A 14,483-nucleotide genomic window follows, 5' to 3' on the forward strand; every position below is an offset into this window, starting at 1 on the left:
TTGTCCTATGGATGATGAATTGTTCCTGTTCCGACCAGCCGACGAATGGTCCAACAAACGAACCGACCAGCGGATCCCACCCCCCATCGAACCCAAGCATCCATTGAGCTCATCCACCCCGGCCTTTGCTTTTCCACAAAACATCCTTTTGTTTTTGCTGCTGTTGCCTTGACTTTGGGTGCATATAAATGTCCTCAGTGTGTGTCTGTTTGACAAACTTAAAGCGGAAATTAAATTTGGCGCAATTAAGGTGTTCTCCGACAATGTCGTTGAAAGTGAAAAGATATCATCTGGCATGCTCTCCAAGAGCAGAGGTCCGTGGTTTTGGTTTAAGCCTTGTTCAGGCTCATTAATTCACCTGAAACATTACCCCTTAAGGATGTATCATCAAAAAATGAGATGTTTCTCTTAACTATACTCAATTTTAGCATCTTCTATTTAATCGGTTCTCAACAGGATTACTTACGGGATTTATATCATAAACTATACAATTCTTTTGTCGGCTGAACAATTCCTCTACGATTCGTATCAATCAGACCGGATTTAAGTACACTCTAATTAAAATAGCTGCTGCGGCACTCCATGGGTGCCTCGTAGGGCATCCTGGCAGGAAATCGGATGCAACGTCTCAGCCCCGACTCCAGGACACTAGAGTGTTGGCGAATCAATTAGTTCCATGCATGAAGAAAGCGCAGCCCCGTCCCTTTTGGCCGTGGAGCACTTCCGCTCTTCGCTGCCAACAAACAAAACTAATTACAAGCATTTTCATTAACGCCTACGAGTGAGCGCCTTCAGAACGTCCCTCTAAGCCACTCTCCGGGAAGATGGCCAATGCATTCGGATTTAGATGGGTCTGGTGCGGGAGCAGAAGAGCATCAAAGTGCTCGGGTGTCTCCAGTCGCCAGGTCGGGTCTGTTGTTCTGTGAGGGAGGCGACAACTACTTAAAAGTCGATGCGCCAGCAAGGCTAAAACACTTTTGCCGTCACTCAAGTGACAATGCAGGACGCGCCACACTTCGCTCGGGATGGGACAACGGGCAACTATTGGTCGGAGACAAGAGGACAACAGAGACGACGACTTAGAGTACGGCTACGGCTACGTCGACGACAAAGTTCGGTGGCGCAAACTTTACCGCCAATGCGGCGCATCGCGGGCCTCGAATCTGTGCCGTCAACAAAAAATGTCTGATGCTCCAACTGAACAGACCCAAAACAGGGCAAGTGTCCAGGTCCCGGAGTAGGCCCGTAGTGAATTGTCTAATTACAGCTGCCAGCTAAATGAAAAAAACAAAGCGCAGTTCCGTCCTCTTTGTCCCCTATGTGCTCGTCGGCTGTCAGAAACAGGAGCTGGAGTTTCAGAAGGAGCAGAAGCCAAGGCAGCAGCTTCGCCTTTTGTCGCCGCATCGTCGCCAAAGCAAGTCGAAAACATCTTAAGCACATTTTTAATTAATTTAAATGCGTTAAGTTGCTTGTCACTTCATTTGGTGATGCCCCCAGCCTCACTCCCACTCCCAGTCGCAGTCCACAACCCAATGCCAGACGACATCCCAAGAACCTGCCGAGTACTTGTGCCGCTCAAGCCCACGTTTCGACACTTATCCCAAGGGTCAGGGTCGCGGAAAAAAACCCCAAGTGCCCAGCCTCAACCTGAGGACAGCCCCAAATCCCGTTCGATGAGGTTGATGCTGATGAGGTTTTTGTAAGTACCCAAAGCTACAAATAATTTGCTATTTTTTTTTATATATATGTAATGACACAAACATATTTGTATATACGACGGTATATTTTAATAATCGATTAACGTTCATCGGTTGCATTTGAGCCCTATATAGGTATTATGCTGATATATTGATACATATACATACATATGTACGTATGTAGATTAAGTGCACATTAATCCGAAAGATTCTGTTAAGAGTGCCACAAAAAAATATAAAAATGCTTAAAAATTCGATATTCAAGATCGGAATGATTTTCAGCTATGTAAATATTTTTAGGCGGTCCCCTCTGCAACAGTAACTAATACTAACATGGGTCGGCTGTACCACTGAATTACACATCCTTTCATTCCGTATGCCACATCCATCATCGAATGACAAGGATATTCCGTGTTTTGTCATGGAATCAATGACACGACTCCTCTACTCTTTCGCCAATCTCTGCTCTTCGTCACCCCCCGACTCTCCACGCCACAAAACCTGAAATACGCCTCCATATAATCCTTGATCTGCGCCCGCACACGCAATGGTGTGTGTTTGTGTGTGTTACATCCCGATGAAACGGCGACTGGCAAATGGACCAAACACCCTTTTATGCCATGCCATACAGTACGATTCCGTTTCGATCCATTGCCAACGACTGGCTACAAATTGTCCGACTTAATTAAAGAAACGCTGTCTTACTTTGTAATTGAGCGGCCAGTGCATGCAGCAGTGCCGTGCTATATACCGCGGCAGCCCTCACCCGCGCCCGCGAGCTCAACCAATCGCTCGCATACGAGTTTGTGTGGACAGAGACAAAGGCAGACACAGAGTGAAAGAGAGCTTTTCAAGCGTCTATCTTTATCTACGGCAGTTCTTCATAAGTTTCTCAAAATAAAACAGAAACAAAGGCTAGCCCACAAAAAATAAGAGAGAAATTCTTTTTCGGGGGCCGAAGCCTTTAATACACTTGTATATCCAGTGCCTAAAGTCAGGTATACATATGTACATATGTTAAATTAGTTTCAAGATTGTATATGAAATTATAATTGTACATATGTACATATATGTATGTGTCATATCAGCATGTCAGATTATTGTGTTTTACCGAGTCTATACAATACCAAAAGATGGCTGCATGAGGAAATGCTACTGGCTTCGTTTTCGTTTCAGTATGAAACAATCTATTGAACTCTTATTCGCTTATTAATTTAGCCAGTTGATATAGGCAAAGGCCCCAAAGTGCGAGATGCATGCATATGCATTCACAGACGAAACCGTTGGGCAGCGGGCCCGCGGTCAAAAACGAAGTATAGACGAAAAGAGAATTGAAATCCGGCGCGCTCTCTCTGTACAGAGGACGTAGCGATAAGCCCAGCCATCGAACCGGTTTAAGGTCGCTCAAGCAGCATCTTGGTTATTTGGTTGTACATAAATATGCCATAAGAAATTATAATCTGACTGCTCTAAGATTTTGAAACGATTGTTAGGATTTACAACCTATTAAATATTACCATTTACAACCTGCATCATTCCATTGAATTTCTTTCAAGTTTTAATAATCCAATTTCAATGCAAACAAACGTGCTGCGTGTAGCTGAAAGGTGGGCCTTTGCAGGTAGGAATTAGTAACTAGCTTGATGATGAACATAAAAATGTTTTTGTCTTTATTGTCTCGGAAATGCTTCCCTATCTGCATGTCAAACTTTTTGCATAGTCGCAATACCCTCTGAAAGGGAAGGGTATAGAAGAGTAGTGGGCAATTTCTGTGTGTGTTGACTGCGACAACAACAAAAATGGACGCTTCTGTCGCTGGAATGAATAATAGAGGGGTAGTGGAGGATGGGAGTGATGGGAAGTAAAGAGTGGCTTGCTGAGAGCAACATGAAATTGTATCTGCAAAAAAAGGTGCACCGTTGCTTTTAATTGAAAACGCAAATTGGTCATCAATTAATTTGACATACATATAGACGCTACAGCGGCGTTGAATTTGAATGGCCCCGAAAAAAGGCTGAAAATGTCGGATACTCGTATTCATATACCGGATACCCTATATACCCTATGCCTCCCGAGATGCAAGTAAGCTTTAAGCTGCTGACACAAGACCCGTTTTGCACCGATTCTTTGGAAATATTTTCAGTCCGAGCTGTGGCGCCAGAGCTGTTTACTCACCATATCAGCACTATTTTCCCATTGTTTAGCTAAAGTAAACAGACATTTGATTCCGGATAGGTCGAGTTTAGACGGGCAGGGAAGGCTCATGAGTCTTCATAATCGGATAGTTGAGCAATGAAGAGTTTTCAGTCCAAGCTACGGCCAAAGGATTGCGTCAGCATTCTTTATCGTGTCGATTCAAATGGAAATTTTTTAAAACGTTGGTTCTTTGAAACTTGGAAATGAGATGTTGGTCTCTTTGGCGAGTGCTGCTTACTGGGAAGCTGAATTAATTTAATCTTTTGTCTCTACACAAATTTTACCTATTCAGGTAACAGCAATTCTGAGTCAGGAAAGATCGATTTGAAGAATAACAGCTGCATCTCAGTTTTCATGTTTGACAGTCATTGGTGATAACTTTGACTGCAGCTGTATCTGCGTGGCCGTTTTCTTCTGATTATGTTCCATCCATTTTCCGCTGCTTTTCCTTCTTTCGGTTTTCCTCCATCCACCTCTGCTCTTCCTCCTTCTATCGCCACTTTTGCCTCTGTAGCCGCTGGCGTTGCATTTGCAATGGAAATGTTTCCCATCCGTCGCATGCGAAATGCATTTTAAATGCGACTCCGTCCGAAAAACAAAACGGGGCGGGAATCCGGAATGCAGCGCTCCCCTTCCTCCTCTTCCACCGCCTGGCTTTTACCCACGAAACTCGTTGACAATTCGGCGTAGACGGTGAATGCTACGATGAAAATAAATAAATAGGCAGCGACCGGCCGAAAGACCCAACCAAAGTTGCACCCCCTCTATTTAGAACTCCCTACAGAAGACCTCCATGAGGAGGGAGGAAGCGTAAGCATGCAAATATTTAGATTAATGCAAGACTTTTGCAACAAAATACGCGCCGCGCATATTGCCAAACAAATTTTTATTTATGCCAACAAGAGGGACAGGGACAGGGAACTAGTATCTGGCAGAGAGAGCGGCGTGGTGGCGTCTTGGCGTGGTAACCGTCAGTCTTCAGTCGCAACGCCAACCAAGATGAAAAAATTAGTTTTCCTTTTTTGGTTGTCCTTTATTTTGCAGCGTTATTTTTAGGGTTTTATCCGTCGTTCAGCCAGTGAGCGGTTTTCGCTTTTTTTTAATCTTACTATTTCTTGATTGGGAGAAAATAAATCTCGGCAGTAAAAACTTTGAATCAGAAAATTCATACAAAAGCCCCACACTACATTAGTTATGAATCCTGAGTGTCAGGCTTAAACAAACACAGAACAGTGTAACCGTAGGGCATACACTTGGCCCACTTTGGTCACACTGGGAGCCGAGAAAACTATATAGTACTGGGCTTTACGCCATAAATCTCATGCAGCAGGCATCTTGAATAGTTAGGGGCCACTTCTTTAATTGAAAATCGATTGATTCTCTGACACTTTCCTGCCCTTTCCCTTGTATGACTTTGTTTATTATTGTACGGCACCCGCTCCTGTGGTCCCAAGCGTTCACATATCTATATCCCATACCTTATTCCATCCTTCCGACGACAAGAACCCCAACGGTTGTCCTAGAACTGCAATATGCCCTGCGCATTCTCTTACTCTTACTATCAGTGTCCTTCTCTCTCTCTCTCTCTGTTTTCCTCTCTCACAACCAATGATTGTTTCTCTGGCTTCATATTTTTGGATGTTTCTCTGCTAGCCAGCCATAATTTTCAAATGTTTTGCTATAAATTCATCAGCTGGAGGTTTGTGCCCAGGCTAGATGGCAGCGATTAAATTTCTGGTTGTGAAGAGGAGGTGGCAGAACAGTCATCCCCATGCATGGGTTTATTTATAAATCATGTAAAGAACCAGCAAGCCCTATCGCAAAGAACCCAATCAACAGCCAAGACAATGCAGAGACATTCGATTAATTAGTATTAATTAAAAGAGGTGTTGATGCCATCAATACGAGTAGATTTCAACCAATTAATTCCTAGCTCAGGCCCACAAAAGCAACTACAAATCGACGATAAGTAAGTCAAATGTCTTTCAGCTTTAGCATTACAAAATCAGCCCGCAACTATTACGCCTAAAATACATAGAGTACAAGGGTATGTTGCACGTGTAGGTATTCGTATTCGTGTAGGTGTTTTCAGTAAAAGTATACATACGTACATATTATTTCTCAAATCCATTATCATACGAACGTTGAACAAAATAGAACGAGCCTATTCTTCAATATGTCTGCTAACATTAAACAGATTAAAAATAAAAATATAGCGACTATCGATTGGAATACCGGAACTATTTCCCTTGTGATACGAGTTTCAATTATATACGTATAGGAGTAAATGCCGAGTATAATCCTTATGAGCGATATGCCACCGTTGGAATACTGCCTCTTTCTCTCTTACCTATTAAATAGCTCGATGCCCAGACATACTCAATGTACAGCTATGGATAGTTCTGTGAGCTCTGGGAATTCGGTTAGCCGATAAACTGGAATTGCACTTGAAACTTAATTACGAACTCGTGGCCAACTGGCAAGCAGCAAAATGCAAATGCAGATGGGGATGCAAATTTTGGAATACCTGACAGAGCCAAAGCCGTTGGAGATGGAGATGCTGGCTAAGTGCTCCGGGCTCAAATTGTACCTCTCCCCACCCTTCCAGCCTCCTGCATCTCTGCCTCTCTGTCTGCCACGTGGCGTATGAGCAATATGCATTAATGCCAAACGAAATGTGTCTATAATGCCGCATAAACCTAACCCCGATTAGCCCCTCCACCTACATGACGACCCACTCTTCACTTATGTAATTAAGTGTCTTGTTAAAACGGAAATGGAATTTGGTTTCGGGTTTTGATTTTCATTTACATTAATTGCAGATGCATTTATGCCACCGACCACTCGGAGAATCGAAAACAACCCAAGACCCTCTTCAGACTTTAGTTTCAGCATGGGAATGGCACCGAGAACAGCAACGACTGCATTTACTCAGAGTTTAAAAATGCATGAAACGGACACAAATTGCGGCCTTGGACATATAGGACTACGATTGCCAGGTTGTCGTTAATCGGTCGGCATAGAGACACATGCAATTTGAATTGTCGAAAGGATTACCGCTGACCCATTTCGGGCCTTACAGATAAAGAGGATTTGCATTCGTATTCGAGTGGTAAGGGGGGAGGGCCATATGGCGGAGAAGCATTATTAATGCTACCTGACTTATTCATCGACTAAATAAAATCAAATGTAATGAATTCAGAACTGAGGCATGTTTGCATAAGTGTGGAAAATGTAAAGTAATCTTCTTAGCCACTGAAAGAATGAGGATGCACTTGGACAGGTCCTACCTGCAATGGAAGGTACCTGCAGGTGAAGAACTGTTCAGATTGCAATGGAATTGAATGATTGCAATTAAATGATTTTATCAAGGGATTTAAATGCATTCAAGATGAATTGTTGACATACATATGTAAGGGAATCACTTTGAACAACCTGAAATAAATTAAATGTATGCAAATGAATTAATTTGTTAGCTTGCCCTCCAAACGCATTCAAATGTAATGCTAGACAATAGAAGATTGCTGGCGAATGATTTCTGAACAAGAACCTTAAGTATTTGCAAGGTACATCTTTCACATCAACCTTTAAAATTCCAAATGTATTGGGCTAAAGTGACTACATGGAATAGTTAATAGTTAAGTCCCTTCATTTTTGTCTTCTACTTTGGATGTCAGTTGCAGAATCACATGCTATGTATAAGATTAAATGCATTGAATGGGGTAATGTTATTTTGTACAAGCTTTAAAGCAGCTGTCACTTAAAGTATCCTCCGAATATTATGAATGGAACACCTGCAGAGTTACTGCCATCATTATAATTGTGGCCACAATTAACATGTTGCAGCGATTGAATGCATTCCTAATTGGCGGGTAATTGGTCCTTCCCCTATCCCAGCCATTCCCATAGCTGCTCAAAGTACCTTAGAGTACCACCCCATGATGACCACTCCTTCCGCTTCTCTGAACATCTGAACTCTTGACTTTAGATACACAAACAAAACACCCGTGTACACGAGTGTAGAAGATATCCCCTTCAAAGACCTTTAAGAACGTATTGGAATGCACTATTCAACAAAAATAATATGTGCGTGAATTTACACTACGCTAAAATACAATGAAGTTTCCCCCAACAGGGGCAGGGCATAATCGCCGTTGCGTAAGAATTTGTCCAGTTGTAACTGTTTAATTATAGTCTCTAGGAATCAATGGATTATACTTCTAGTCCATTTATATATTTAGAAACATACATACATATATAGTAAGTATGAACATATACATGGTTTGGTAGTTTAAGGATAAAATCCTTTGCGACCTTGTCGTTATCTGTGGAAATAGAAAACAGTGTCTTTATCACTCATCGTTTCAAAATTGTTCCAAAATTGTTTTTTGATTAAGACAAAAACTGTTAAGCTGGGTGTTGGCATATACTTGGGGTGGTTCAACCAGCGCCCAAATCAGTTGGGCCCCTATGGCAGCCTACATACCTTCTGCTTTGCTCCTACAAGTGGCGCCACAGCATTTTGTTTGCATATGCATTGACGTATTTGCCGAAGTCAGCGGAGCGTGTGATTAAATTTGAAATATTTAAGCATATTTTACGCGTTGGCTGGAAAAAAATGAAAAGGAAAATCAAACGAGGAACGGCCATTGACCAACTGCAGACGGGGGGGGACAGAGGCAGAGGGTGGTCGCAACAATGACAGCAAAAATAATAACAATAAAAAAATTAACTGCAAGTGCAAAAAATGGCGCGCAAATTAAAAAGAATAAAAATCCAATGAAAATTGCTCTCCATAAAAATGTAAAAATGCGCCAAGCGCTGCCACAAAAACACCGAAGAAGCAAAGAAACAAAAAAAAAAAAATTAAAAAAGGAAAAAATTAAAATAAAAATGAAAAGAAGCACTGTGAAAACAAAAAAAAAACCTACGAAAAACGCACGCAAAATATAATATAAAATACAAATAAGTATAAAAAGCCGAATGCGAAGGTACAGTAGAACCAAATGAAAAGAAACTGTAAGCAAACGGTGCTGAAAATGCGCAATTGTTTATGGCAGGGAGAGCAGCGTGTAGGAGGGGGCTGAAAAAGGGTGGTTGCATGGTGGGTGGTTCTGTGGGTGTAGGTGCTGGGACTGACTGCCCGACGGCGCCCGGGGCTCAATGTGCGTGTATTGGAGTGTACTTGTGGGGTAGTGGCATAGGCATTGCCCAAACGACGGCCAGGGGGTGAAATAATGGTAGAGTGGAATGTGTGTTTGGTGTTTTTGGATGGGTAAGGGCTGCGGGTTGGTTCGTTGGTTGGCTATGTGGGTGGTGTTGCGAGAATCAAAGGCTGGCCTTGTTGTCTGCTAGGCATGTGGAAAATCAGCGGCAGAAAAAACGGAGCGTGCAGTGGAGACAGACAGATAAGGGGGTAGCCGTGGGTGGTAGGGAGGCGGAATAAAGAGAAGTAGAGAGAGAGAGAGATAGCGGGCACAATATGTTTCCAATGTGGCACATTTAATATTAACTTTTCGAATTTATTTTTATTTCCGCCTGGCGCAAAATACATTTGTTGCCTGCAACTGTATCTGTGTCTGTATCTGTGTGTGCTTCTGTGTATGCATATATCTGTACGTTTTGCGTGTGTGCGTGTGCATGTGTGCCACATTCATTTCGCTTCATTTCTCGCTTTCTTGCAGGAAATTACAGCATGTAATTTGCATTCAGTTGTAAAGTGAAATGGAATAATTTCACGAAGCTGCCGCCATTGATGGCTTCTCTCTCTTCTTCACATATCTTCCTCTGTCTTTATTTGTGTATGGGTGTGTGTGTGTGTGTGTGTGTGAGTGTGTGTTTTAATTTCTCAATCATTCAATCATGCATTCTCGCAGGCATTTGCCAGCCTCAGCCACTGTGTCCCCATCGATGTTCTGCTCTTTCTCGATGTGCAAAAATTTGACATGCTTTTAGCCAGCAACAATACATGTACATATGTAAGCCTTCCTTTCTATACAAGCGAATGTCTTTGTGTGTATGCGGAAGTTGACACTTTCGAGTCTAATGGAGGGGCTGCATGATGGCAGCGGAAACAGAAACGGCCGTCTTCAGGACACCCAACCCCCTTAGCGCCAGACCTCCAGGAGAAGAGCCCCTGAAGCCCCTGCCTCGCATTCTTTCTCAACTTCCACTACTTCTTTTTTTATTTTCCTTAAGTCTCTCCCCAATGCTGCATTTCTTGGTAGACTCAAGTGCTCTGGCTTGAATGGGAAGCACTCAAAGGGATCTCTCGGGAAACATATGTAAATACATACAAGTAATAAAGATTCAGTTATTGATAAGCAAACAGTGCTTTAGTAATATTTATCAATGAATATTTTGAGCTGGCCATCTTTCAAACAATTAACATTTACTCAATTAGCCGATTTAAATTCAGAAAATGTTCAACATCCTTCCAATTCCGTAAATGAAAAAGGAAGGGAATGAGATTGGGGTTGCCATTTTGAACTTACGCTATACGAAATTATGGCTCGCAGAGGTAAGAACAATCCTGCAAATAGGGAGACGTGTATGTGTATGTGTATGTACATATGTATGTATATAGGTACATATATCGAGAGCACAAACATACTGCTCTGACGCTTAGTCTTACGTACTCTCTCTCTCTCCCTCTTTATGGCATTGCCACTCAAACCCGTAAACGGGACTAGATTAACGTCTCAGTGCCGCTTCCGATCTCGTTCTCACTCTCTTTTTCTTTTTTTGTACGTAGCGTCAAACAGACAACAGCTCTTGTTACTCTGGTAGATCCATTGCTTTCATGGCAGCTGTATGATACTCGTACTTATACGAGTAATCAGATATACATGCATACATACATCTTTAAAATATACTCAAAGCTGAGACTACATAATGATGGTATGCTTGATTGACTGCTGGAATTCACAGAGTTCACAGGAGTCTCTACAATTTGCACCAGTCGAATCGAACTTTTACCGCTAGAAAGCCACCATGTGCTTCGGATCAAAAGCACATGCATACATATGAGTGTGAGAATGAGAGCGTGTGAATGCAGCATAGATGAGGCAACGCTATCAAGAGCAGCGCGGACAAGAGTAAAGGGAATGGCGGTGGACACACAGCGTGAAATGCCAATTTAAATTTTTACAACCTAGCAGAACATGGAAAGGGATAAACAAAGTATTGACGACCATCGATTAAATGGAAAAATCTGCGATTATAAGATTTTAGCCCATTCAAATCTGTTGCTCCTCCACGGTGCGTATGGGGACTGGGAAATTTCAATTAAACTTTTTCTTCATTTGGGTTTGAAATGTTTTGTTTAACACCTTCACGGGATTCCGGCATTTATTGAATTGCTTTGTATTTTGGAGCCATTTCCGTTTCGCTGCACGACAGCGAAACATGCGACGTGACGAATGCTAATGCAGGGTGGCTAGTGGCACGTTGCTGTGTGGGATGGGGGGAATACAAGTGGATGAGGTGGGCAGAGGTAGGGTTACCGCTGCGTAAAAAAACAATAAAATTAATGAGACGCATTTACAAATGCAGCATTCTGGAGCAGGAGCTTTAGTTGACGCTGACATTTTTGTTCTACCTGTATCCAGTCCCTATGCATAGTCCATATAGACGCAAATTTGTCTTTTAAATTATGCGCATCTCAGTCCCAAAAAGAGGGTGAAGTGCGTGGGTTGAGGACTGAGCAGTGTTTCTGTGGCGCTGTAACTGCTGGATGCCCAAGCCGTATATGGCGAGGGGCAGGGAGAACTTGTACACGGTGCACATGTCCCGGGTACAACGGCGTATTTTAAAATGCGACGCATGACTTTCATTTCACGTTGTTTACTTCGCATGCGGTCGCGTGATTTTCATACGGTGGCATCTCCAGATCACTGCCACTGAATGCGGGCGGGGATAGAGGGATACAAGGCTGTGACTTAGTTGAGGCTATGGGGCATGGGGCAAGGGGCAAGTGGCGAGGCCGCGGCACGATGCGGCACGTGTCAACTGTTGGAAATGGGTTTTTAAGGCGCCGCAACGTATGCCACAGTTTCTTTGGCTACAACTTTTGTTTCAATTACGATTACCTGTTACCACCCCTAAGGCCATGTCCTCCTGCCCCACCTGTTACCATCCTTAAGGCCATGTCTTTTCCTCTCCTTGGTGCATTTGCATGGATTGTCACGCTCCTTGGCTGCTGTGCTCGACACCCCCCAAAACTCCACGAGCCCGACAAATAAGTTTGCCTATGTTTTTTAATGATTATCTGTGTTGTTAATACGTGGCTAGTGTTGGAAAGCACTGTTGGCTTTTGGCAAGGTTTTTGGGAATGTGGGAGACACTGTGGAGTTGATTAACATGTATTTACCTTTGGGATGGGAAATGATCTACTATCCCTATGTGATCTACTGGCAATGAATATTTGGTTGTATATTTTCAGGAAACAGGAATCGGTACTCCAAATTTACGCATAATTATAGCTCCCATGAATTCCGTCATCAGAACTGATAAGCTTTAACTGACGCATATCCAGAGCGACAGGTATGGATTAAACGTCCAAATATGTAAATTTTAATTAAAAACCAATTACTGGATAATTTGGGTTCTATAGAAAAAATGTATCTGCGGTGATCCGAGTAGAAATAGTTTTGGCTTTGAATATAGCCTTAAATAATCCTGAAATTGAATTCATTTCAAGAATCGGGATTTGAATAGTGCAAACTATTTCTAGAGGGAGCCGAGAGTCCCATGGAAAGTCTCTATGCTCTCTCTGTCTCTGTCCGTGTTTCTCTAAAGATCAATTTTCCACTCCCATTGTTCCAATGGGTGGTTTTCTCCTGAAACGAATATTTAACAAGTTTTAAGCATCTAAATCTGTGCAACCTTCATTAAAGTTTCGTGCAACCAGAGAAACAAAAAAATGATTTCTTTTTTATATTTTTGGGGATAGTCTCACACATTTCCTCCAGCGTCCTTTATGTGTGCGTGTGTGTGTGTGTGAGCGTATCAGTTTCAACGTGACATATTATACACCTAAATGCCTCCGGAGCCGTTTGACTCCGATTTTGGTCTGTGGCCAAGTGAAATTTATATACCCAGACATAATGAACTTGGAGCACTGGCACGTACACCCCGTACCCGTACTCTCAGGACACTTGCACTACCACTACACCTATCACATCCACTACCTCTATCCTGTCGCTATCTCTGTCTCTTTCTATAAGCCTTCTTCTGTCTCATTCTCTCCTTCTTTCTCCCTATGATTCTGTGGAAGTTTGGTAACATTTCACTTTGGCCCAAAGTGCAGTTTGGCTGGTTGACTTGGTTTCGACTGTGTGGGTCCCTGTGTGTTGGTCCTTTAGGCAATTCATGGCAGGCCCACAGGGAAGTGTGGTTAGAGGGGGTAAACGGTGAGAGCGGTTTGTCTGTAGAGGGGGTTTAAGTGGAGAGAGGAGCAGGAGCCCCCCTCTTTGGACAGTACTTGCCAATGTATTCGGTGAAACATAAATAAACTGTGCCATGAGAACTCCCATCATCCAGGTCCATTCCCCTTGCAGCATTCAGTCACCAAACTGCAACACCACCCCCCTCCCTCTCCCTGAAACACACACACACACTCTTTGTACCCTTCCTCAGCTGTTCCTGCTACTCCCAGCTCCATCACGGATCTCTGTGTGCGAGGGAAAACAGCATGAAAATCATATTATAAATAAATTATGCAATTATAATTACACAAGAAAACTACTTGGGGCAAAACAGTTTACACCCACAAATAGTGAGAAAAAGGTAGAAAGGTAGACGAGAGGGACACACACACATACAAATGGACAGGCAACACCAGGAGCAAGAGTCCCCATATGTAGTCCTTGTTTCAGGCTAAAAATGCTCAAAGTTGTCATGCCAGGCGCGTGAAGCTTTTCCCCCCACACACACACACACACACACACACCGAGGACTCTCTTCACCCGAGAGTCTCTTATGTAGGTGTACATATGTCTGTGCCTCGAGTGTGTGTGTGTGTGTATGTGTATGTGTATGTGTAGGAGTACATAGTGCCCGAGTGCCTGGGCACAAATAGCACAAGTACAGGAAAATAATTACATTTTACGTGTTCCTATTAATCTTGCTGAGTTTTTAGTTTCAGTTTTAGTTTTCCCCACTAATTCACTTGCTACCCTTCTCCTGCGCTTTGCTCTTCCCCTCTCTCTTACACTCTTTGCAATTGGTTGTGCCGCAGTGACCAGTCTCCCCTGCAGGGGCCCTGGTCCGTGGCGTCCTGTCTTCACCCTTTTACAAATTCAATTTTCTTCGTTCAGTTTGCTTTTTACTTTACTTTGCTCCACTCTAGTGGTCGGTTTTGGTCTCCCTCGGAACCCTTTGAACCGAGTGGTTGATGGGGGTCTGGGCATCGATAGGTGGATAGATATGTGCGCAGTGCGCACACGATTACATACATATATTTCTTTTAGTTAATCACTTAGATGGGACATCAGAGCAGCAGGAGCACTTAGAGAATGTGAGGACAGGAGGACTCTTGGATCTCCGATTGAAATAGGTTCAGACTTAAAGTCAGAAAGAAGAAAATGA

General features: G+C 43.0%; 1 protein-coding gene across 1 annotated transcript in view; it reads left to right on the forward strand.

Moving 5' to 3' along the window:
- Positions 1-1,263: 1,263 nt before the first annotated feature.
- The window catches only part of LOC121404639, a 52,699-nt gene continuing 39,479 nt past the window's right edge, over positions 1,264-14,483 (forward strand). Inside the window, exon 1 of the mRNA XM_041594463.1 lies at positions 1,264-1,699. Coding sequence (XP_041450397.1) covers positions 1,488-1,699 — 212 coding nt within the window. The 5' untranslated portion in view covers positions 1,264-1,487. The remainder of the gene's footprint in view (positions 1,700-14,483) is intronic.

This window comes from Drosophila obscura, unplaced genomic scaffold, assembly GCF_018151105.1.
Source record: "Drosophila obscura isolate BZ-5 IFL unplaced genomic scaffold, ASM1815110v1 contig_28, whole genome shotgun sequence".
NCBI lineage: Eukaryota > Metazoa > Arthropoda > Insecta > Diptera > Drosophilidae > Drosophila > Drosophila obscura.